This window comes from Hyaena hyaena, unplaced genomic scaffold (assembly GCF_003009895.1).
Source record: "Hyaena hyaena isolate Hyena2069 unplaced genomic scaffold, ASM300989v1 scaffold_1393, whole genome shotgun sequence".
NCBI classification, from domain to species: Eukaryota; Metazoa; Chordata; class Mammalia; order Carnivora; family Hyaenidae; genus Hyaena; species Hyaena hyaena.
The window spans coordinates 328042-355044 of record NW_024082017.1 but is presented as its reverse complement, the minus strand read 5'-3'; the positions used below and the strand labels follow the sequence as shown (position 1 = coordinate 355044).

General features: G+C 34.0%; 1 protein-coding gene across 11 annotated transcripts in view; it reads right to left on the bottom strand.

Moving 5' to 3' along the window:
- The window catches only part of SLCO1A2 (solute carrier organic anion transporter family member 1A2), a 117675-nt gene that overhangs the window by 20138 nt on the left and 70534 nt on the right, over window positions 1–27003 (bottom strand). For 5 of the 11 annotated variants that reach the window (XM_039223591.1, XM_039223593.1, XM_039223590.1 and 2 more), the window contains 8 exons: window positions 22747–22888; window positions 18276–18408; window positions 14375–14481; window positions 12205–12351; window positions 8991–9089; window positions 8199–8420; window positions 5668–5832; window positions 4263–4458 (listed from right to left, as the gene is read on the bottom strand). In XM_039223591.1, the coding sequence (XP_039079522.1) occupies window positions 4263–4458; window positions 5668–5832; window positions 8199–8420; window positions 8991–9089; window positions 12205–12351; window positions 14375–14481; window positions 18276–18408; window positions 22747–22888 (1211 nt within the window). Of the gene's footprint in view, window positions 1–4262; window positions 4459–5667; window positions 5833–8198; window positions 8421–8990; window positions 9090–12204; window positions 12352–14374; window positions 14482–18275; window positions 18409–22746; window positions 22889–26394; window positions 26505–27003 lie in introns of those variants that run through there. The other 6 variants (XM_039223595.1, XM_039223597.1, XM_039223601.1 and 3 more) reach the window with 6 other exon arrangements.

The window sequence follows — 27003 nt, the reverse complement described above, 5'->3', positions numbered from 1 at the left end:
TGCATTCACATAAGACTATAAGCAGATTTGTCAACAGAAACTTTGCAGGTCAGGAAATAATATATTTCCTGAGGTAATATATTCAACATATAGAAAGACAAAGACCTCTCAATTAATAATACTATACCTGGCAAAGCTGTCCTTCAGAAACGAAGGAAAGATAAAAATTTTCCCAAACTAACAAAAAGTTGAGGGAATACATCACTACTAGACCTGAATTACAGAAATGCTAAAGGGCATTCTTTAAACTGGAATAAAAGGATGATAACTAACATTATAAAAACATGTAAATGGAACCATACCATACCATACCAGTCAAAGTCAAATTCTCTAACATCATGATGATGGTGTATAATTCATTTACACCTCTAGTTTTAAAGTTAAAAAAATTCATAAATAACCATAATTAGAGTAATATATTATTGGATACAAGTGTGATAATGATGTAAATTTTAACATTAACGTAAAATGTGAGTGGGGAGAAATACAAATATATTTTCCATATGCTATCACAGTCAAATGGTTAAAGAATAGGATTCTATAAATATATTTTAATGTAAGCCTCATACAAAGGAAAGAGCTGTAGTAGTACCTAAAAGATTATGCTAAAGTTGTAAAGGCATACTGCCACAAAAAGTTATCAAACCACAAAGGAAGTTCATTCATCAAGAAGATATAACAATTGTATATGCACTCACTATTGAAGTACCTAAGTATATAAACAAATATTAACATAACTGAAAGGAGAAATAAGCAGCAATACAACAATAGAGGCTTTGATATCCTCCTATCAACAATGGATAGATCATCTAGACAGAGAATCAATAAGGAAATAGCAGATCTGAACAATACAATATACCATCCTAAAAGACATATACAAATCCAACATATTCCATCCAATAGCAACAGAATGCACATTCTTTTTAAAAGCACACAAAATGTTTTCTAGGATATATCATGTTAGGCCACAAAATAATTTTCAAAAATTCAAGAAGATAGAAATTATATCAAGTATTCATTCTGACCACAATGATAGGAAACTAGAAATCAATTAACAAGAGGAAATCTGAAAAATTCACAAATATATGGAAATTAAACAACACACTCGTAAATGACCACTGGATCATAGAAGAAATCAAAAGGGAATAAAAAAAATACCCTGACACAAATAAAAATGGAACCATAACATACCAAAATTTTAGGATGCAAAAAGGAATTCTAAGAAGAAAGTTCATAAAACATGTAACATGTAAAAATGTATAGAACATGTAAACATAGAAAAGAAGAAAAAAAAACCTCAAATAAACAACCTAACTTTACATATCAAGGAACTAGAAAAATAAAAAGAGTAAACCTAGATAAATAAAATTATAAATTAAGGAGGAAATATTATAACTAATACACATAAATATGAAAGATCATAAGAGAAAACTATTAATTATACAACAATAAATTGGACAATTTAGAAGAAATGAGCAAATTTCTAGAACATATGTCATACCAAAGTTAATCATGAAAAAATAGAAAATCTGAACTGATCAATTACTGGTAAGGAGATTAAATCATAATCACAAACCTCCCAACTAAGTAAAGTCCAGCATTAGATGGTTTTGCTAGTGAATCCTATCAAACATTTAAAAAATTAACACCAATTCTTCTGAAATTATTACAAAAAAATGAAGAGGGGAAATATCACCAAACTCATTTTTGAGGCCAGAATCATATTAATACTAAAGTCAGATGTGGCCACTACAAGAAAACTATGGGACAATATCCCCAATGAATATAAATGCAAAAAATTATCAATAATATACTGGCAAAATGAATTCAACAACACATTCTAAAGACCATATGCCATGATCAAGTGGGTTTTATTCCAGGGATGCAAGGATGTTTGTATATACACAAACTAATCAATGTGATATATCACATTAACAAACTGAAGGGTAAAAATCATATGATCATCTCAATAGATGCAGAAAAAGCATCTATTTTGTTGATAAAATTCAACATCCTTTCATGATAAAAACTCTCAACAAATTATGGAAGAAAGGTAACAATATATAAAGGCCATTTATGACAAACCCATAGCTAATATCATACTCGATGGGAAGCTGAGAGCTTTCCTTTAAGATTAGGAACAACATAAGAATGTCCACCCTATCCACTTTATTTCAAGAAATTCTATCCAGAGCTATTAGGCAAGATAAAGAAATAAAAGGCATTCAAATCAGAAATGAAGAAGTGAAATCATCTCTATCTGTAGGTGATATAATATATATAGAAAACTCTAAAGACTCCATCAAAAATGGCAAGAACTAATAAATTAATTTAGTAAAGTTACAGGATGGGAAATCAGTATACAAAAATCAGTTCTGTTTCTGTACAATAACAACAGACTATTAGAAGAAAAATTGAGAAATGATCCAATAATTGGATGAAAAGAATAAAATACTAAGGAATAAATTTAACCAAGGATGTGAGAATCTATACATTGAAAACTGTAAGACATCGTGAAAGATACAATAAGACATAAATAAATAGAAAGATATTCCATGCCCATGGATTGAAAGAATTACTATCGCTAAAATGTTCATACTACCCAAAGCAATCTACAGATTTAGGGCAATGTCTATACTGATTCCATGGCATTTTTCACAGACATAGAAAACAATTCTAAAATTTGTATGGAATCACAAAAACAGCCAAAGCAATCTTGAGAAACAGCAAAGCTGGAGATATCACACTTTCTGATTTCAAACTATTTTACAAAATAATAGTAAACAAAACAGTATGGTATTAACATAAAAAAGAGTCACAAAGATTACGGAACAGAATAAATGCAGAAATAAACCATGTATATATGGTGAATTGATTTACAACAAACAAGCTGTGAATTTACTGTGGGGAAAGAATACTTGCTTCATAAATGATGTTGGGAGACTGGGCAGCCATATGCAAAAGAATTAAACCAGACCCCTAACTTATACCATACACAAAAAATAAACTTAAAATGATTAAAGACTTAAATTTAATCCCAGAATCATAAAATTCCTAGAAGAAAACATAGTGAGTTAGCTCCTTGACAGTGGTTTTTTTAGATTGGACACCAAAAAGCAGAAGTAACAAAAACAAAAATAAACAAGTGGAACTACATCAAACTAAAAAGCTTCTGGACAGCAAGGAAATTATGAACGAAATAAAAAGGCAGCCTATGGAATGGGAATAAATATTTACAAATTGTATGTCTGATAGGGATTAATATCCAAAATATGTAAAAACTAATAAAACTCAGTAATGAAAACAACAATCAATCTGATTTTAAAATGGGCAGAAGAATGCTTCTTAGCCTTTTTGGCTAAGATCAAGTGTTAAAATGGGCAGAAAATTTTCCAAAGACATACAAATAGCCAATACAGAGAAATAAAAATGAAAGCCACAATGAGATATCACCTCACATCTGTTAGGATGTGTATTTTCAAAAGTGAAGAGATGATATCAGGATGCATAATCTTCCTATAAATTCAGATAACCCTCAAATACAAATCTAAAATCTCTATTCAATGGTAAAGACATAACTAGACAAGTGAAATGTATGAATTTACATATGAATTAAAATATCATGTATTGGGATTCAGTTATGCTGGATTTAAGCCCATTGTGGAAACATATAAAGATGATTAAGATTGTATAGTTAATTCTCAATTTTACCCATTTATGAGAGTATAAAATATATGGATAACATATACAACCTAATACAACCTAAAACTATTGACCATATCCACTTTATTTTTTTAATAGTTTTTTATTTATTTCTGAGAGAGAGAGAGAGAGAGCGTGAGCAGGGGAGGGTCAGAGAGAGAGGGAGACACAGAATCCGAAGCAGGCTCCAGGCTCTGAGCTAGCTGTCAGCACAGAGCCTGATGCAGGTCTTGAACCCACAAACCGTGAGATCATGATCTGAGCTGAAGTTGGACGCTCAACCGACTGAACCACCCAGGCACCCTGACCATATCCACTTTAGTGTCTACTAGGATATCACAAAGATAAGCCCACACACATACACATGCACTCATAAACTAACCAACCCTATTAGCCTGGAGGAATAGGCTTATAATTGACAGATAGAGGAAAGACAAAGAAAGACCATGGATTATTGCTATTAATTCCAATTAACAAATGTACTGGTCATTGGGTAATCATTGAATAAAATACATTATTAACTGTTCTAAAAGTATGACATTTATTAGAAAACAACATACCCTTTATAAGTGGTGGTTATGCCAGCAACTGAAGAATTATCACAGATCATGAGAAAACACAAAAAATGGAGAAGATATTCAATTAAAGATAACCAACATGCTATGTGGGCAGCTTGTTTGACAGTAATCTTGAATTTCTTCATAATTAAACCACCAGCTATATATCCAATGCATATTGGAGGTAAGTTATAAATACCTATAAATATAAGTAAAAATGTTGTTTACATAGTGTTTTAGTAAAAGAACAAATAAGGTATTTAATATGTCTTACATAAGAAGCCATCTAGGTCCAACTCACAGTGAAGAAAACGAATTGATTATGGTCTCCACTTAGTAACATATTACATACAGAGAGACTTTTAAATGCCCCGCAATGTCAAAGTACATTTTAAGACTTATCACTGTCCTTCATTTAATTAATTGTAGTAGGTTGTAAATTTCTTATCTGCAGGGATCATGATCTATATCTCTTTTCTAATGATTTAGGTAAGAGTGGCAATTCAAAGTTGACAAATAGTTTATGATTAATATGATTTTACAGTTGTTTATACCAACTCTACTTGTTAAGAATTTGACTTCATTCAAGGTCTCTTAGAAGGTTACTTTGCTGAGCCTTTGATTGTTAAGTGTATTTACATTTCATGTCCCTCTCCTTAAAAAAAATAAAATTTAAAAAAAAAAAAAAAAGAAAAAGGGAAAGAGGCCCTAAATGGCATTCTTAATGCCAGGGTCTCTCACTGAAGCACATCACATTTACTTGGGAGAGTGTTTAAAAATCCATTCCAGAGTCTCACACCAGATTGTCTAATTTAGTATGTCTGAGGTGCGTGCCAGGTATCTGAACTTCTAACAAGCACTCTAGGTGATGTGGATCCAGGTAGTCTGGGAAATTCACTTTTTAAAACAGTCAAAAGATCTCAGGAGAAACCCAAGGTGAAGGAGAACCACGGAAATTAATGTCATAGGAAAATCAGAATGCCTGAGCTGTAAAGACCCTGTAAACCACCAGAGGGCCAGGGAACTAAGGGGAAAGAGAATTCATAAACTGGAGGTAAGAGTAAAACTCAGACTCCTGATGAGTTAACATTGCTTTCCTTTTTATATTAATATTTGCCTATCTAAAGTTTGTATCTACTTTGTACATTCCCTGAGATTTCCACAAATATTTTGAATTTGCATTCTGACTGGAGAGAGAACAGAAGAAAAAAAAGCCAGAATTTCCTGGCTGCTTTCTTTCCTTCCCCTTTGTTAATTTCCCTGAAGAATGGAAGAGGGAAATGTATCAGAGACAGACATCTCAACATATTCAATTTAGGAGTCTCTTAGACCCATCATCATACTGTTCACCATTTCATGGTTTAAAAAAAAAAAAAAGTGGGCTACCAATAGAGAAGAATAAACATACCAATTAGAAAGATTGCATCTGAAGCCGATTTTCCATGTTGCTGTTCCAGATATTTAGGCATGAAGGTGAACATATTAACAAAAGCATTGAACTGTATAATACTTATTAGTATGAAAAGCATGTAAATTGGGTTGCATAAAAGACTTTTCATGAATGGTAAAAAATCTGAAATGGAAGAATGACAACAGTATTAAACTAGCTTGGCTTTGCATTTTAAGATTTACTTTCCTAAAACATCAGCCTCCCCTCCAAATTACATTTTTCTATTTATAATGCACATACTGTTTTGGGGGGGGGGTTTGGTGTGTGTGTTTTGTTTTGTTTGTGCCTCTTGAAAGCTAAAGTTATATCCTTCTGGTACCTTCTGCAAGTCAGTAATGCAGCTGGCTGGGTAAGGATCAGAACACAACAGTTTTGCCATCACTAAGTTACTTTTGTGTCTTAAGGAAAATATTGTTGACATTCACACCATTTCCTTTTTCCCTTCTATGAATATCCTCTCTTCTCTAGAGATCATCTAGAATGAAAGATGCTTGTTCTGTTCTTTAAAGTTTAGAAGGAAGTCAGCTTGATAAAGTTCACACTCAAATATTGGTATTATTTTTCCTGAACAGTTAAAATAAATATATATGTGGGAATTCATGGGATATAATTTTCTCAAGTAACAGCTATTTTTCTGCTTCCTCAGAAAAACAGTTTTAGTCCTGCCTGTGGTTCATACTGGATACACAATGAAACCACCTGGGGCTCTTTTAAAGTACAAATGACCGGGTCCCACTTTCTGAGATCTTGATTCATTTGGTACAACATATTAAGGTAAATACGTAATTGCTATAACCCCAACTTTCCCCTGTTGGTGGGGACTGACATCGCAAAAGCCCCAATTTGTGGCCCATCTCTCGCAAACTTTCTGGGTTGCCCTGCCACCATTTTGGGACCAAAGTCTCACAGTTACTTTTCACTTTTCCTATCTTCATGGTTTTTTTGTCTTGATTTCCTTCCTTATTGTGTATTTTTTGTTCAATAAGATCCTAAGAATCTATACATAAATTGAGAGAGAAGGAAGAACAGCTCGGTGCAAAGAAAACTATTTTAGCTGTAGAATTCATATTATGAATAAAGTACACGGTGGATGAGAGGGTTCAGAGTACCTCAGAGCTTTTTAACTTGTACGTGTTTGTTGACATCTCTGTCCTAGTAGATGACTCTCAGTAGTTCAAATTTTCTTTCTATATCTCGCATAATAAGCTCAGCCCTTTCCTAGTTTTGAAATAGATCTTGCAGATCACACACAATATTCTATGTTAAAATACTTCATCAGTCCACATCAACCTTTTAAAAGATTTTTAATATAATCATGATCACTGAAAATTTGAAAGGTTCTGAATTGGCTTCTAATGATATAAGACTTATGTTTAATACTAGTTTAAGTGAATGTGTAATTGTTAATAAAAATTTTGTGCAGATTGGTATTATAATTATGGGTGAGAGTGGAAGTAGCAACATCAACAATAATAACACTAATACTAATAGCAGTGATAACAGTAATATGTACCAGAACTTCTTTTTCCCTCACATAACAACTCTATAATAATAAGTACTATTATTACCCCCATTTTACAGATAAGGAAGCTGAGTCTCTCTTTATCTTGTAAATGAACACTCTTTAAGAATTCCAAGGCCCAGGCTATACCTCATACTAGTTAAATCAGATCTGGGAATACTACAGAATTTTAGGCATTAATACTTTTTTTAATATCCCAGGTAATTCCAATATATGGCCAAATTTGAGACTCTATGTTCTTGAATACTAAATACTTAGACTACCTTAGATTAGTTTCCCACAAAAACACTTTCTGTAAATTGTACTTTGAGTTTTTGTTGAAGATTTATCCAAAAAGAAAAAAAAACCTGTTCTATGAAATATGCATTTGCACCTGCTGGGGAACTAATATGTGGTTCAGTATTACCTGTATCATATCATATGAGAAATTTTTCTTTTTTTCATAATGTGTTACTTGGAGAACAGTTTCTCTTTAAGAATTATTATTCCTCTGTCTATCAAATACAGAGAATTATATGACCTTTCATGTATTCTTTTTTTTTTTTTTTGCCTCAACTTCCAGGAAGCTCAAGTTAAGCTAACAGTTTTTGTTTAAGAACTATACACTTTGAAATAGTGTGTATTTTTTCCTCCTTCCGTTCTCAGTTTGAATTTCTTTTTTTTAATTATGCATGTTCTCTATAAAATAGATTTTTAAAGGAAAATGGGGATTTATTTATTTAGTTAGTGCCTGAATTGACATAAAATTTTATATAAATGCTGCAACAGATAACTCATCTTCCAAATTCTGTCACTTGTTTCCATGTAGTAGCACCAGAAGTCTCAGACTAGCTAGACATTGACTGCTGACTATTAACGACAAATTGCCTTAATGCAGCCTGACATGTTATAGTGTTAGACTGAAATCCAGACACATCTGTATAAAATAAAAAGTAAATTATATGGTATTTAGAATTTTTATATTTGCCTTTAGTGATTCCATCCTTTTTCTTCTTGACCTCTTCTCTTTGTTTCTCTTCTTTGTCATTTTTAATGATGTCTGCATTATTCTTTAGTCCTTCCTTTGAAAGCGATTTGGGCAAAAAGAAAAAAGGAATGGCAGTAAGCACATTCACTCCTGCACAAATCAAAAAGCCAAACCACCACGCACCAACCCAACGAGTATCAGTGGGAGTTATGGTCAGATCATCTGTAAAGAAATATACACATTTTTATTAGCTTGTCACTATTTCCTTACATGAACTGTAGAATATTCTTAATATTACAGTTCTCATGTTTTATCCAAGTATAGAATTTGTATGCAATTTAGACATTCCTAACATTTGTCTGACAGTATGTGGTATTATAATATTTTCTGGCAATAAATTATTTTGCTTACCTGACCTATCCTGTAAGAAACTTATATATAGGTACTTATTAAATAACTACAAGCTCTATTTAATTATAAACAAATGATTATTTGATTAAAAGAAATTCAGACCTATATCTTTAAATCTCTTGAAAATAAGAAATGTAGTTGTGGTACCATAGAAAGAGTACTGGATTTTGAGTCAGAGGGTCAGCATTTTAACTTATTTTCCTGATCACTGGTTTGAAGTATTTGAAAAGTTATTTAAACTCCTTCACTTCAGTTTGTGAACCTGAAAAGTGGAATTAATTTACCTAACCAAGGATCAAATAAGGCAACACCTAATTATGATAATATAACTGAAGGTACTTTCTGTACTACTGACACTATAAATAGATTGTATTGAATTACCTGTGTTCACAGATCCAGTGTCAACATAAACATTGGCACAGAATGATGCTAATGAAAGTCCGAACAGAGGACCAATGATAGCTCCTGTTTCTACAAATCCTAAAAATAAATGAAAAGACAAAGTTATGGTATAGTTATATACCCCCATACAGAGTCCTAATTTCATGAAGAGCCTAGAGACTGAATTGTTTTTGCCTCAGATATGTTTGCCTTAAACTTTCAGTTTGCAAGAAAGTGAAGCTTAGTGTACATGTAAGTAACAAGTTTCTTTCTGTAAATGTGGAAAAAAAGGCCTCAAAATGTAAAGCCACTTTCTTAAAGCCTCCAAATTCTCTTTCATGGTGAACTGCAGGTAAAAATCTGCTGTAGCAGCATAGGCTGGAATCATGCTGTTAACAAAGCCTCAATACAGAGCAAGATTCTTCTACTGCAACAGGCACATTTTTGGAGGAATTCTAAAGTAACACCATGTAAATTTATTGTGGCGTATTTCTCAGTAAAGCTTTACTCTCATGCCTCTGACTTGAAGCCTCCTCTGGTTACATCTCACTGTCACTGATACTTCTCTTCACTTTCATTATGATCTCCTTTCTTATTCTCCACATTATCTTCCATACTCATCAGTCCTCTCTTTCATCATGACTGCTTACTCATCTGGAATTTCATCATCAATTAGCTCATAGCTTATCTGCAATTTCTAATCAAAACTGAGCCCTTGCAGCTCCTAAAAACCCGATCTGAGCTTCTTCAACTTTGTTTCTCTTCAAAATATGTCTTCACCAGCATCTCTGCCTTCTCTGCAGTTCAATAGGCTAGCCTCCCCTGTGCACACACCGCACTCTTGACATCATCCCTTCTATCTTCTCAGAGATCTTGCTCAATTAAACATGACTTTATTTGGGCTTGTTCCATCTCTCCTGACCTCTTATTATACTATCTCACATCTACCCTGCTTTTTATCCTTTCACTACACTCTACACTTAGGGCCTCACCACTCACTAAATCTACTCAAATCCTTCCACATTCTTCTTAAAACACTTGCAGGCAGGACCAGTGTTCTTTTGCCACTAATTCAGTGTCCTTTTCTGGTCTCCATCCTCCTAACTCTTCATGTTATTTGACATTGCTGGCAAGCGCCTCTTTTGACATTTTCTCCTAATACTTTCACAAAAATATACCTTTATTATTTTACTTTCTCACCTGTGACTAGTTCTTTGCTTTTTCTTTTTTAAATTAAAATTGTTAATGTTTATATGAGAGAGAGAGAGAGAGAGAGGCAGAGTGTGAGCAGGAGAGGGTCAGAGAGAGAGGGAGACACAGAATCCAAAGGAGGCTTCAGGCTCTGAGCTGTCAGCACAGAGCCCCATGCAGGACTCGAACTCATGGACTGTGAGATCATGACTTGAGCCAAAGTTGGAGGCTTAACCAAGTAAGCCACCCAGGTGCTCCTGCTTTTTCTTGTTTCTATTCTATTCACTAACCAAAAGTGTTCTCTAGTATTTTAACCTCGGACTTCTCACTATATATATGGCTTTCTTTGGTAAACTCATTTCTCCCTCTTAATTTTATTTATTTTCTCTATATATGATTCTCAAAATTCATTTCTAGATTTTATGTTCTCTTCTATACTTCAGAGCCATGCAGGAAGTATTTTCCTCAACTGTATAGCTTACTGATTTATAGTTATTTAATTATATGCACACACATTTATTTAATTTAAAAAATTAATTATACACAGATATTTATCATATTTAATTTCTTTATAATTATGTAGTTATTTATATACTAAACCTTATATGGACTGTCTTATTCATCTTAGAACATATAGATATGACATTTATTTCTATGTATTATACATCCTAGTATTTATTGAATAAAGAAATACATATTGTAACAAGGTATTCATTATTTTATTGCAGGCAAGCATTTATATTCTTTCAAAATAAGTATGTGAAGGGATTTGAAAGTTCCAAAAAGAAAAACACTGAAAAACTTATTGCAAATCAGTGCATCATCAAAAAGTACCAAAGGTTAGTTGGGGTAAAGGATCTCTAAATATTTTGATCTGTCTCACTTATGTGCAGATCTGTTCCTGTATTTAACTTCTTTGATATTTCCAGTTCTTTTTTTTAAATATAATTCATTGTCAAATTGTTCCCATACAATACCCAGTGTTCATCCCAACAAGTACCCTCCTCAGTGCCCATCACCCACTTTCCCCTCTCCCCTACCCCCATCAACCCTCAGTTTGTTCCCAGTATTTAAGAGTCTCTTATAGTTTGCCTCCCTTCCACTCTGTTTGTACCTTTCTCCCTCTTCACCTTTGACATTTCCAGTTCTTAAAAGATATGTCTACATTAACATCAAAATTGTTCCTGTGCTAAAGGTTATCCTTTTATGCTAACAACAGATGGATTAACTAATGAATATAAATAAGTTATTCATAATAAATGAAGACTATTTAGGAGATTGGAAGACAACCTAAGAGGGTGGATTTTAAATTGGTTATGCTGGTAGATGACACTGACAGATTTTAGAAAAGGAAATTTTCAGAAACATAACTAAGAATATGAACCAGATATTTGTGAAGAATCTGAAAAAGGCTGGCTAGGGTGGAAAGATTTTGATGAAGAGAAACTATACAAGAAACTAAATAGAGTACAGAGCTGTGAGTAATAAGTGGAGATATTAGAGATAGTAAATAAAGAGCCAGTATGTTTTATAAACTGGTAGGAAAGACATAATCAAAAATGTTTGAGAAAATTATATTGCAAGAACATTTATAAGAAATTGATTTTAAAAAATGCTATTGATAAAATTACCAATGGAGCTGTTATAATAATCTATAGATGGATTAATGAATACCTGAACAAAAAAATAGAGGTAATGAAAATACTAAAAATGATTTTGAATAATAAGAGGCATTTTAAGGAAAATATATATTTGATGTAGATTGGTGCCAAAGAAATGGGCGAGTCAAAGAGATCTCTGGGGCACTAGATTCGTACTATTTTCAATAGGAAAAAGCAGAATTAGCAAAGTGGCTTATTTGGAGTTAGCATGTAATTGCTCCATTCAGTAAACTTTTATTGAGGGCCAGCTGTGCTGAGGTACTCTGCTCAACATTCTGGAAATCACTGACTACAAATAACTGATATCCATCCTTAAGGAACTTACTTTCCTGAGAGGATCTAAGGCAGATTTTCAAACTTACCAATATATAAAGGAGAGTTTTCAGATTTAGCAAAATCTTCTATGTAGGAAATACCCAAAGGCATGATGGGAGTTTCACCAATTCCACGTATAATATTTCCGACTAGTACATATATCCACATTAATGATTTAACTTCTTTAACACACTCTGTATTAAAAGAAAAAAGATACATTGTATTAGTGTTTTGGTAGTAAAGTATTAGTAATACTTAATTCTAAATTTTTGTTAAAGATTTCACAGTAGTTATGTGACATGACATCTTGTAAATTATTTATATTACTATGACAGCAATGAATCATTGGGCCATTCCAGTTGCCTTTTTTGACAGTGTACTTAGGTATGGCAAATATAAATGGTGTGCTGGAGCCAGTTCCTGGTGGGTTGGGAGAGATGAGTAGTATAACATCTTTCTTCAATTTAGTATTTAGTGACAACATATTGGTACATATAGGTTTGATGGCACTATTTGACAGAAATTGACAAACACTAAAAACCAGAACTACTTTTCCTTCCAGAGAGACGCTTTGCCACTAGCTACTGGACCAAGTTAGCTGCTATGAAAGCTGCCCCATTTCTACACCAACTTTGGGAAGAGGAACAAACCCCACAAATATCTCTCTCTAGAATTGATACTATATGATTTAAATAAGAATCTCACTGAAGTTTGAATTCTCTACAGCTCTAACTACTTTATAGAAACTAAAAATATTTAACCACTAGCAATCACACTTTCTCTATAGGACCTACTGTTTACTGTAACCACCAAATAATTTTTAACTAAGAATCCACCCTAATCCTTGGAGCAGCACTGCTTAGTAGAATAATAAAGATTAGGCCAAATGTTATTGAAAGGGAGGAAGATGAGCAGATGTCTTAAAACAGCCAATTCTTTTCTAAGCCAAAATAGCTACCACACAGAAGGACACTCTGTGGGGTCATGTTTTCAGGAAAGTGAATTACAACTTATTTTTATCTTCTGTAATCTGGCCGGGTACCCACACATGTGAGGCTCCTGAGCACAGCTGAGCCTGGAAATAGCTATCTATCTATATATCTCTGTGTATATCTATCTTTCAGTCATTCCTAGTCCAGAGAATCATAATATCCATTTCTGGGTATTCATAATTTTTTTCTGTGGTGAGGACAGCACGTTGTGTCTAGAGATCATAGGCAAACTCTAGGCCTACCATGAGGCAAAATTTAAATATCTGGTGATCAATGAATTTTTATTTATCCACTACAATGTAGATTTAAGGGAAAAAAATAGAAAATAGGACCTAGTCAGTCTTTGGCAAAAGAAGAGTATAGAGGCCACTCTTGATGTCACTGTTTTTGTTTGTTTGTTTGTTTGTCTGTTTGTTTCTCCAGGGAATGCTTTGGCTTAGAGTTTCTGAGACAGCTATTCTTATACTCCTTGAACTGGTTTCCTCTGATTCCATGCCAGCAGTGAAATTCCCAGTCTTGGGGGCCAATGTAACTTCCACTGAAATGAATCCAGCATAAAAATGTCCCCATAAGAGGAAGAGGTAAATCAATAAGTTACTTCCAGACTAAGTGTCACCAGAAGATTATATAGGTCTCTTAGCATATGAAGGAGCGGAAGCTGGCTTGTTGGTGCCTGGGAATGCAGGAAGCCAGAAGGAACACCACTATTGTGTCGGACTGTAAAGTAGTATCTCTGATAAGGAGGAAGAAGTAGGGCAGAAAGACAAGTTCCTAGTTCAGCAGAAAGAGAATAGAGTAAATCAGAGTTAGAGCATACTTGCCTCCTTTTTCTGAAATAGAGGATCAGTGATATAACACAAATCTTTTAGTTTCTATATCTATTGCTCATTTACAAATCAGCATAACTCTATCTTTCTAATTTCCTCTGTGGAATTAACTCTAAGTAGTCCTTTAATGGATGTCTTTGGCTTATTTTTAAATAAGCATTTCAAAGAATAGATAAGGCATTCTTCCTAAATATATTCAAATATAAGAGGAATAACATTTTCTGATATAAGCCATTTTTAATTCCCTCCTTGATCTCCAAAATCCCTGAGAAAAATAAAATATCTTTTGTTCATTTACTTACTTACTTAACCAAACTTAGTAACATTCAAAGCTCCTCAGCAGAAAGTGTTCAGTTAAAAATTCACTGAACAGAAAGCAATACAATGAAATAGACAACCTGATGGATCTTCCGTTGGTCTGAAAATCTGGGTTCCATTTTCCATACACAAGAAATTGTTTAAGGACAAATTGCCTGAAACTGAAACTGTAGATTCATATTGATATCTGTATGAACACAGGGAAAACATGTTGATGTTAAGGGGCCAATGACAACAATGTGAGCATTGTGCAGATTATTAACTCCTGTTTCATTTAAAACACAACGTCCAAGTCCAGAAAAGAAGATATCTTTTTATCTTTGCCACCTAATCATCATGAGTTAATATCATCGAAAATACCTTGCCACTCACTGTCAATGGACAGTCCCTTGATAGCTAGCTTTCAATTATCTGTATGTGGATGATCTACCTTTTAATGGTTGACCTTTGATGGTTTTTAAGTGACCTTTGATGGTTTTTAAGTGACCATTTCCTGGAAATAATTACTGTGGGATAAGGAACAAAAACCAAGAAAAATAATAGACTCACCAAAGCGTAATTAAGAAGATAAAGGCTTTGGGGGGAGAAAACACAATAAAACAATTCTCTGACTTTCGATTCTCAATGGTTTGCTAATAAGAAATGTACTTTCACTTTCTGAGAATCCAGACAATAATTCCTTCACCTGTTCATTAATCCTCTAAGAGAAACCAATCATTTACCCATCATGAGAGACCTTAGAAGAATCTCAAACACTGTGACAGCACAATTTAATGACATTTTTATTTTCATGGAAACAAAAGTGTTAATAAACTGTGACCATTTATCTTAGGCAAATTACCAGAAGGTCCACATGCCCTTTCTCAGAAAGTAAATTATATGCTGCAACAATGGAGGAAAATGTGTGCAGCTAAGTCTCTTTTTGTTAGAAATTACAGTGGGTTGGTTTCTATATTTCTATTAGATAAGAGAAAGCCAAAAGAAAACTTGCCTATCTGAGTTTCAAATTAGCTATAGTATTATACTTGGATATCATCAAGATTCCTAATTAGTATGTTATAGAACATAATAAAAATAGTTAAAATACTTTCCCCTTAGAAAACTGCCCAGTCATACCCATAGAGTTTGGATGTGAACTGTGGACTAAGGCTTCTGTTTTCACACCCATGGTCCTATAAGACATGGAAGCTTCAGACAAAATAAATATTAATACCTCTGGCAGAGTTTAGAAAAAATGACAAAATTGCTGAATATTACTTTACATTTTCTTGAATATGATAGGAAATAAAAGAACACTACATAGTCTTTGTCTTGAAGCCTCTGATCCCTTCAGAAATATCTGAGTTAAGGTATCTTTTTCATTTAAGTTATTGACTGAAAACCAAATAAAACATTACATATCATTCATTCCCCAAACATTAGCAAAATGGCAGTAACTGGATTTTAAAATAGAAAAGGAAAAGGCATAATGCCTTAGGGGTAAAGAGAAGGGAATATTTGACAAGAAGAGAAAGTTTAATAGGATTTTGAAAATGGAAAAGCAGATAAATGAGTGAACACTGAATTAGTAGATATGAGAAACATAAACCTGAGTAACTGCCTATAGGAGGAGCAACTAAACACTTGCCACACATCATTGGAATGCTTCAGTTAAGGAACAAGATACTTCTAAAGGTGAGAGGATGCATGGTCCAAAAAGAGATTGCTTTAAAGTATGTAGAAGGAACAGTTAAGCCCTGTTAGACATCCTCTGTCATTTCAACTGAATATGGCCTTTGATTCTAGAGTCTGAATAAACACACTGAGTTTAGAGAAGACATACTAAAAACTGGGGATATTAGATTTAAGAGATCTACATACTGAAAAGTGAGGTTTCCAGTCCCATGTGCTGGTAACCAAGCTTCTATCTCCCAGGAAACAGATTGGAGAATCCCTGCTTAAGATAACTCACAGTTTATGGGCAGTTATGAGTCACTTAACAAACAGCCAGTCCCTGTACAATCACCCTATAAAGAAATCTTTCATTAATTAAGTCTTACACACATACACTGAAGTTCCAGTTAGCTTGTGTTATTTCTCTCTCTTAAATCTGTATATATAACCAAGAACCAAGAGATATATGGAAAAAGCCTGTAACAGTAAAGACAGAGACAAAAACAAATAAAAATTATACACTTGGGAGACAGAGACAAAGAAGACAGATGAACAAATTTAGATGGAAAAAGACATCACATTCTTGAAAGAAGAACAAAATGTTCCTTAGAATGATACAGAAAACAAAGGAGTCCTTGGGAATTAAAAATGGGATAGCAAAAGTTAGAAATTAATTCAGCACTTTAGAGATAAAGTTAAAGAAATCTTCCAAAAAGTAACAAGAAGACAAGAAGATAGAAAATTGGAGAAAAATTATGAGAAATATTTAACTCAAGAAATTCAAGATATTCAGAATTCAAGCAGTACAAGTTCTAGAAAGAGAAAATGAGGAGGGGGGGATATTATCGAAGAAATAATACAAGTTCTCCCAATGCCCAGTTTGAAGATACCTAGTATGATGGAGGGAAAGATTTATACACCTGAATCCAAACTCTGTAGCTTAAAAGAAAATCCTAATAGTTCTTAGAGAAAAGAAACTGGTCACGGGAATTAGAGTGGCACAAGATTCTCAACAGTAATACTGGAAGCTAGACAACATTGGAATGATGTCTTCAAAAGCCATAGGAAAATATTTCCAGCCCAGAATTTTGTATCAGCTAGACTGCTAATCATGTGTGAGAGTAGAATAGAATATTTTCAGATATTCAAGGTCTTAAAATTTTCACATCTGTTACACACTTTCTCAGAAACCTATTAGATTGGTTTCCACAAAAAAAAAAAAAAAAAAAAAAAAAAAAGAGTGAGAGTAAAAAGGAAAGCAGAAGATATGCTATCCAGGACCTAAGTTAACTGAAGGGAGGAAAGAGGCAAAGCAAATTGCCAAGGATAATGGTGAGGGAAAATTTCAAGGAAGAAGCCATGCACCAAGCCTAGGGAGATTCCAGTTCAGACTGTAAATAAAGAATTGATGGTGACATAGAGGTATCTCTAGGGCAAAAATGAAACCTTGTGATATGTCTGAGTATTTTAAGATGTTGCCCCACCAGTGGAGAGTTTGCTGATGATTAGTGAGAGATAAAAAGAAAATGAATCAAATAAAAAAGGAGCAATTATGAAATCCAATAAAAATAAAAATCATATAAGAAAGAAATAACAGCATGGCTCAGCAATGAAAGACACTTATATAGTCATACACATGAAAATAGTGAATATAATTTTATAGTAAGATACCAATATATATGACATAACATGAAAGTATTAAAAACTAAAAGGTTAGACATTTACTTAGAACTATGGAGGCAAATAGCAGAAGAAAGAACTAAAAGAATTGCAGATTGGTGCATCTGGGTGGCTCAGTCGGTTGAGCGTCTGACTTCGGCTTAGGTCATAATCTCACGGTTTCTGGGTTTGAGCCCCGCATCAGGCTCTAGGTTGATAGCTCAGAGCCTGGATCCTGCTTTGGATTCTGTGACTCCCTCTCTCTCTGATCCTCTCCCACTCACGCGCTCTCTCTCCCTCCCTCAGAAATAAATAAAACATTTTTTGAAAAAAAATGCAAATAGCTTCTCTTGAAAAGCAGTAATATGGACAATGGTGAAGGAATAACTCTTTTTGCAAGATAATAATTTTTTCTGGCCCTAAAAGTCTTTTCATCAGGCTCCAATCCATAAAATCCCAAATCTCTACTTCATATATGGACACAATAGGACAATGTAAGTGAGGCAGCCAAGAGCACAGTTGACCAGTGGGATGGAATCTGTATCTTCCAGTTCCCATTGCAGTGTTCTGTGCTTTTAGGAAACTTTGCTCCTAGAAAGGAAATTTCAAGTTTCATTCCATACAGTCAAAAGTTTAATCTATGAAATAATCAGGAACTGGAGTACTTACCGGTCCATGAGGAAATGAGGTAGAGATTGTAAGAAACACCCTAGACCCATAACCACACATCCAACACCAATCAGTATGGGTCTATGTAGTTTGGTTCCAAAATAACTCACAAAGATAATCAACAAAAGATTTCCTAGGAAAAAATTGAGATGAAAAATGAGTATTTCAATTAAGCATGAACAATATCTTAGCTTCATTCAATCACTTATTATATATCATTTATTGTGTAAAACCTATTTCAGATACTAGGACTGGTACTAGGGATGCATGAAACAATAAATGAATAAGACACAATCCCTGCCTCGAAGAAAGACTCTGTTTCACAATGTTAACAAATATACAAACAGATATCTGTGGGAAACTAACAGTTAAAGACAGCAGCAGAAGAAAAGCAAGTGGAAGGGATTAAAGAAGAGTTCTGACAGATGTTAAAGACTGTGTGTGATTATCTAGCCTTAGAAATGTCACCTCTAGCCTTTCCCCCATGCCTGCTCCAGAGAATATTATAATGTTTTCCAATGTTTGAGAAGAGAAGCAAAAATCACATTCAGATAGATATATGTTTTATAACCCATTATTTACATATAACTTTGTATTGGTCAACATAACCAAGCCAGAGATCTATGTTTATTTTTCTCTCCTTACAAGTAAAAAATAGTAGATACCTCAATTCTCCACTGTGTTTTAGAAATAAGACTTGCTTTGAGGAGTAAATAATTCAATAAAAAATTTATCCACATGTCTTAGAATGAAGTTTAAGGATAAAGAAACTAATTGTGGAAGCCTCATTCTGATTAACAAGTCCTTGATAAGTATGGCATAAAAGGTTGAAAAAACCAAACACAGGAGAAAGTTTTCATATCATACATCTTAAATTCAGTAATCAATATTCTCCCTGATCATCTTATGCATGAGGAAAACCTCTATGATGAGCTTGAGAACTATAAAAGTTTTAAAAACCCTCCCTCCATTTGTTAATAGTTTTCTATGCAGTAATGTATATTTTGACGACTTTTCTTTCCATATCTGTTTCTCTCTAGTCTGCCATGTAAGTAAAAGAGATGTTAGTGCCTACATTATTTTATATGGACAGTGCCTAACCAAGTGCAACCACCTTGTCCTCCCTAAGGTCTCTAAAATTCCCATCATCAAAGCCATCCAAGTTGAAGGTATTGTCTCTAGAAAGCCACCGTTTGAAATCCATATCCATTTTTGAAAGAAGAAAGGAAGAGACTTCACTCCACATAAGGGTGAGCCTATCTTTCAATTTGCATTTCTCTGTCAGTAAAATAATCACCATGACAGGGAATAGGAAAGGACAGATAGGATTTTATCAAGGGTATGGGGAATGCTATCTATGAACATTACTGAGGAAAGGTAAGCAAAGTAATACATTTATTGATAGCTGTAAATTACTTCTTTTCCCTTCAGTGATTATTTCAGATCTTTGTCACTCTTCTCAAGCCACCTATCACCACTTAATGTCCATTGTTAGTACTTTCTACTTTGTCAAGAAATTTAGGGCAGTCCAGGTTTCCAGTTATGGCCTTACCACCTTCTTTCTGTTTCAGAGGTTGTGGGGTCTATCCTATCACACAGTCTAACACACAACCTGCGTACTTCCATTCCCTCTGGAAACTTACTCCAATAATTAAAATCTCTCGTACATGTTAAGTCTCTCCCTATTTGCTGCATTTTAATTTCAGATGTTCTCTAGTTTCTCTCCAAACTGACAGTCATCTATAGCCACAGATTCCACCTCTTTCCCTCCTATTCTTTCCAAAACCCACTGCTTTCTCTGCGCCTCCTAGCTTCCAAATCTACTCTTCAGCTAAACATGGCTTGGCAAAGATCATCAATGACCTAATTATAAAACCCAGAGAATAGTTTTCTATCCTTATCTGACTGGATATTTTTAATGCTTTTGAGACCATTGAGAAATCTTTCTTTTGGAAACTTCTACTCCCTTGGTATCTATACCTTCTCTCCTATTTTCCCTTTAATTCTGTTTCTTCTCTTGACACTTTCATGGGCTACTTTCTTCCACCTGTCCATGAAATATCGGTGCCTCTCAAGGATGCACTCTGTCCACTGTACTTGTCACCCTATACCCTCTTCTTAAATAGCCTCGTCTATTCTCTAGTTTTAACAGCCATCAATTTACTCACTAAATTGGCTCCAGCCCAGACAGTTCTTCCATGCTTCCAACTCCTGTAATTGTAAGGTGGACATCACTACTCAAAGGTCTCACTGCTACTACCATAATTTTCCTAAACAGAACTCATCATCATTCCCATAGCCACCACCACCATCTTGTCCCCCTTCCCCACTATCCATTCCAGTACCCAAGCTGTAATACTGGGGATGCCTACTTTTCTCACCCACAACATCCAAACTGTTACTTAGTTCTCAGAAATATAACTCCTAAATATTTCATACATCACCCTCTTCTCTCTATTCTACCAGCATGATCCTGACACTGGCCCAGATAGCTCTTTCTTGTGCTTTTGCATTGCCCTGCTAGAATCTTCTCTGGCTGTCTGGCCACTTTCAAATCTACCTCCAACATAGCCACAAGTGTGGCCCTGCTAAAAAGCAAAGACCTTTGCTTTAAATTTTTAAAAATATTTTATTTATTTTTGAGCGAGAGAGCTCAAACAGGAGTGGGGGTGAGACGAGGGAGGTACAGAAGATCTGAAGCAGGGTCTGTGCTGACAGCAGGAACCTAGATGTGGGGCTCAAACTCACAAACTGCAAGATCATGACCTGAACCAAAGTCAGTTGCTCAAATGACTGAGCCATCCAGGTGCCCCATGGGACCTTTGTTTTAAATAGGCCCTCTTAACCTGCCATATATAAACAAACCCCCAAGGAGTCCATGGATAGAAATCAGAAGTTGCATGAACATGAGTGAAAAAAAAATTGCATCTTTATTTTCACCAACTTTTAACTAAAGTTAATGTTAGCATTTTCTTTGATAGTGAGAGTGGGCACAAACTATAGTAGCCTTAACAGTACCTATGATTTTCTCACAGATTGTCACCAATAGAAGTTATAGATATTTGCATGATCATTGCATTGTAATGTAGATACCTCAAAATATTGACACTACTCATTATATATTTAGTGTCTTGGTAAGCACAAATATTATTATATGGCAGGTTGTTATAATATTTTGATAACTTTATTTAAATAAAACTGGGTTTCTTTATACTTTTTTCTTTTTATTGTTATAGTTTTTATTTCATGCAAGTTCCATAATAAATACACAAAGTCAACCATATTCCATTTCTCATCCTGCCCATTCTCCAGAGTCACGTCATAATAATTCTCACATAAGCTTTGTGAGTCAATAATATTGGGCTGAATGTTACTCCCCACACAAATTACTATGCTGCTTCACCCTTATGCTTCTTCTATTGGAATTCTCTTTACGCTCATCTAATCTTGTTCCTTTACCTAGACAACTGTTTACTCTTCTGTCAAGATCTAACCTCAGTAAGGCTATGTCCCTGCTGTATGTTCCTATAGGAACTTGCATCTAACTATGTCACCAAACTTACTGCATTCAGTTAAAATTATTATTAGGTGTCTATACCCTCCATTCAACTATGAGTGCTGTCTAAGCAAGGCTATAAAAAGAGTTGTTTCTAAGTCCATCACCAGGATCCAGCACACAGATGGTACTGAGTTCGGTTTGAGAGAGTTAAGTGCTAGAATACACAATCAATCAAGCATCACTTGTTTTAGTTTTGCCTTTCCTCAATCCTGATTTTTCTTCCAGATATTAAGTATATTAAAGGTAACATTTACCTTGGAGGAAGTAGAAGTGACTCTAAAACTGTGAAAGAATGGCATTCATATTTTTATGCAGCTTTGTTTACAAGAGAAATCTTTCTCTTCCTCATTCCTCCCTTATCTTCACATCTTCCAACCCTCCACAAAACTCAGAGAGTAAGAATAGACTTTATTCTTTCCTAGAGTCTGTTTCTGAAATAAATTCAGGGAGATGTGAAAACAGTTTCTTCTTCCCTCTGCACTTAGAAAGAAGAATTGCTAGCCTCCCAGAAACAGCAGGAAAAGAAAAATATTCGTATTTTCCTTTGGAAAACAGATTCCTTTGTTTTCCATGACATATGTCTTCTAAATAGGAAAATAGAGCTCTTACGAATTATCAAATGAAAGATTAAATTGAAAAATTCTAAATAGTCTGCTATTTATGCTAGATAACAAAAAACTATTAGAATAAAAAATTTAGTGGTGGGATATGTGGCAATATTTAGGTGTTATTTGGGGGAAAATATTTAAATGGTTTCTAAGCATATTTCAAAGTTAGCAAGGCTATTCATCCATTATGGAAAACATATTATTCAGTCAGATTAGACAAACTAAAATTGCAAACAAGGAAAATAAAATTCAGGCTAGCTTTTGTATTAAATACAAAAAGGAGTAATACAAAAATAATTCATACCTATCTCAAAGCTCCCATTAATAAATCCAACTAGAGATGTAGGAATGTTGAATTGTCTTTCTATTTGTGTGAGCATGGAATTCATATAAGATCCAGATAGTGTTTTGGATACAAATGCACATGTTATTGCCAACAGAAACATCTAGGGAGAAAAGAATTAAGAAAACAGAAAAAAATATTTTTAAATTGTGTATTTGCCATTTGTTGACAAAATATCATCTACCATAAGACTGATTGTCTCCAACAGAAGTAACCCTTAAATTTGCAAGAAACTTTTAATACAGTCTGTTCATCTGGTCTTTCATGCCATGTTGTCTCTTTGAAAACTCAAAGTAGGACCAATTAGTAATATTGAATTTTGTGGGTAGCTGTAGCCTCATTATTTTATAGGTATCTTTTGTACATACACAGAAACAAACATTCTAAATAAAAAATAGCTAATATCTTCAACACTACAATGTCTTCTGTAGTACAAGAAATTCAGATATGGTAATAAAAAAGAAACATACGATTACACAAAGACATTATTTCTGTAGGAAATTTGTTCAAGGTAATATGTAAATTATGCAACATTAGACTGATGCTCACTACCAGTTATTTATTTAAAGCAATATTATATTATACTATAATAAAAACAAAATATATTATAAAGTAATTACAAACCATTATAAAATGTTTCTAAGTGGAACAGGTATTTGCTATAATAAACAAATATGAATACAATAAATTTCTATATATCGAGTCACATTTCCTGTATACTGATACAGTTTTAGAGAACAGTCAGATTCATGTGATCCATAACAAAAATCAAGACAACTTAACAAACAAAATCATTGTGATCACCAAAAGCTAGTATGGTTTTACTGAAAGTGAGGAAAAGTCACAATTTTTATAGTTTAATAAATTAGAAAGAAGCAGACTTAGATTTTAGTAGAATATTTGGCAAATGGGTATTGTATACTGATTGATAGTATAGGTAAGTAGATATAAAATAGAGATAAATAGATTTAGGTCCTCCTGAATGGTGGTTTTCCAACCCTAGGCCATGGGACTTTTTCCTTGGTCTCACTTAAAGATGTTTCCTGATGAGATTTCCATCCTGGAGACCATTCAGTCTACTTTCTAGCCAGCCGACTAAATCTCTAAAATCCTCACCTCTCCGCCTTCAACATTCTCAAGCGTAAACCAGCCCCACAGTTTGTATTACTTGTACATTCACTTCACAATTATTCACAATCTTTTCTGTTTCTGTCTTCAAACCAGTCATGTGGTCTTCATGATCAGCAAATGATCTCAGCAACATCACCATCAAACTTACCCCCATCTCTGCCTCTCCAATTCCCTTCCTGCCTCAGAAGGATAGGTGCCCCTTCTCCAGTACAATAAAATGCCTCTACCCATGCTTTTGAATCCATTCTTCCCATTTGATACCTTGATACATCGATTGATACTCTCTTCTCTATTCTCAACCTCACACTCTTTACTACCTCTCTACTAATTTATATATGTATTCAAAATATTTCTGTCATTAAATCTATATATTTTCCCCCTACACCCTGATGGTTGCTATTCCAGCTACCATGAGGATGTTTGGAAGAACAGTCTAAGTTTATTGCCTAGACTGTTTAACTTTCCATTCACCCTTTACTTTCCTACTGTCTAGCCTGTCCTGAAGCTACTCCATTAATGGTCAAAAACAACTTCCTGATTTCCAAATCCAACAGATACGCCTCAGTTCTCAGCTTCTCTGATGTCTCTTGAGTCATTTGACTCCATTAATCTCTCTTTTCTTCCTGAGGTTCCCACCCCACCCCCACACACCTATATGTGCACTGACCTGCTAGAATTTTTCTATTCAGTCTTCTCTTTGGCCAGATTGTTCAGGATTTGTCTTGCACCCTCTACTTTTTGTGCTATCTGTTCTCTCCTTGGGAAATCTCATTTATTCTCATAGCTTTCCCTATCACCCATATGCTGAAATCTCTCTAATGTACACACAGATTAGATGAGACAATTGCCAACATTCCTTAGTTGCCTCTAGTCTTGTCCAAGCCTAAACTCCCTCCACTTGCCACTAATTTGGAGCTTAGTAAATATCTATCAAATGAATTAATAAAACCTATAACTGGCATGTGATTTCACTTCTTAAAATGTTTAGTGACTTCCCACAACCAAACATTTCTACTTTTTTAGATGACAAACAATGTTTCATCTATACCTCAATAACATTCCTGCTGCTTATCACTACACATAATGTTCTACTTAAAGTTTCTATAATTGACCATGCCATTTTACATCTGAGTGCCTTTTACAGGATGATATTCCACTTGTAATACTTTTCTTCCTCTTATGCATATGATAAACATATACTCAATTTTTAAAAGTCAACTCTGTCATCCTTTCTATTGTGGAGACTTCCTTGTCGTTCTGCTCCCCAGGTAGCTTTAACCACTCACCCTTTACCTTCCCATCCTGCTGTGTACTGCCTCTATTATAGCCCCTATCACAGTGCACTTTATTTATGTGCTTGGATGCCTCCTTCACTGTACTGTGAACAATTCAAATATGGGATCCATATATTATTTATCTTTAGATCATTGGTGTCTAGGCACTTAATACAGATTTGCTGAATTAATGACGAATAAGTATTCAAAAACATCTTGAAGAAGTGGTCAGAGTTGAAAGTAAGCTAAATATAAGATGAAATATAATAGAATTTAATACACCTAAGCATGAGTTGGCTGTACCAATTCATTGGGGAAATCTGAATAGAAATGTATGGGAAAAAATCCTAAAAAATTTAAATATCAAGCTCAATATGAGCCCAAACCATTATATGGCTATGTCTCTAACTGCTTATTCTTTTATACTAAATGCCATTTGTAGAAACTGTCTTTACACTATAAATCTTTGCAGAGCACATTATTGAGAATTTAAAAATTTCACATGGTTTTATAATTCAAGTTTCATATTTAAAAGCAAGATCTACCAAATAACGTACAAATCATATTTAGTAGTATAATTTATTTTATTTAATATTTTAAGAAAAGTCACTAGAAGAATCATGGACCCAGTGTTCTTTGCTAAAACACCTAGATGGGTTACATAAGCTGTTTGGTTCTAGTCACAAGGTAAAAGAAACAGTGGCTATTCTGACTCATGTCTAGTGCAAAATAACCTCTATATTTGTGAAGCTAGTTCTACTAGCTCTTAACGATAGTGCTCCAGAGTTTGAAGCAAATGTAGTGATAGTCTACTGATGCTTTCTTAAGAATTTTGCTTAATATGCATATTTCTAAGTTCATAGAAGAAAAAAAATCTATTAAGCAGTTGCTTCTCAATTTACCTGATAAACTTGTCCTGGCAATATTTTACCATAACATGAACATCAATATCTAATCTTGCCAAACCCCTAAGTAAGCAAATATTACATTAAAATCAATTTTTTATAAATGACACCTGATTTTTATACACAAATGCTATTAATACTATTTTTTCTTCCATGTTCTTATTTAAATTCCAGTTAGTTAACATACAGTGCAATTAATAATAATAACTAATATTTATGGAATGCTTACAATAGTCTAGTCATTTTCCAAGTATGTAAAAAGGAAAATAAATCCTATGAAATAGGAAAATTGTTATTACCTTTTTCAAATAAGAAAGCTGAAGCAAGTACAAAGCACAACTTGTCCAAGGTCACATGGCAAGAAAGCAGATGAATCTGGGTATGAACACAAGGAGCCTGAGCCTAGATCCTTGTTTTTGATTATTCGTTTTTAGGATAAATACATGAGAATTGAGGGATAATTTAAGGAGAATTTTTTAAATAAATAATTAATATAGCATTTCAGGCAAATGTTTGCTAAATCTAAATCATCACTCTTCATTTTTAATGCACACGTGTAGACTTTCTTTACACACGTATGAAGAGAAAACAAAATTTGGTAAAATATTGGTGACATTAGTCTAAAAACCACTCACAGTCACTGGCTTTAGAATCAAGACAAATATCTACAGCCCTTGGTTTAAAACAAATTCAAAGTTTCTTTGAAGGCAAATGGCTTTGAAGCTATACAAAAAGAATTTGTTCTGAAATAGTCAAGAATACCAGAAACAGCTAACAAAATGGGCATTATTCTTACAGACAATGGTTGATAAGTTGCCAACGCTTGAAGTAAACATTTGTTTTACTAGGTCATTGTGAAGTAATCATTGCATACAGACCAACAAAGTGTTCCTGTACAATGAACTGTT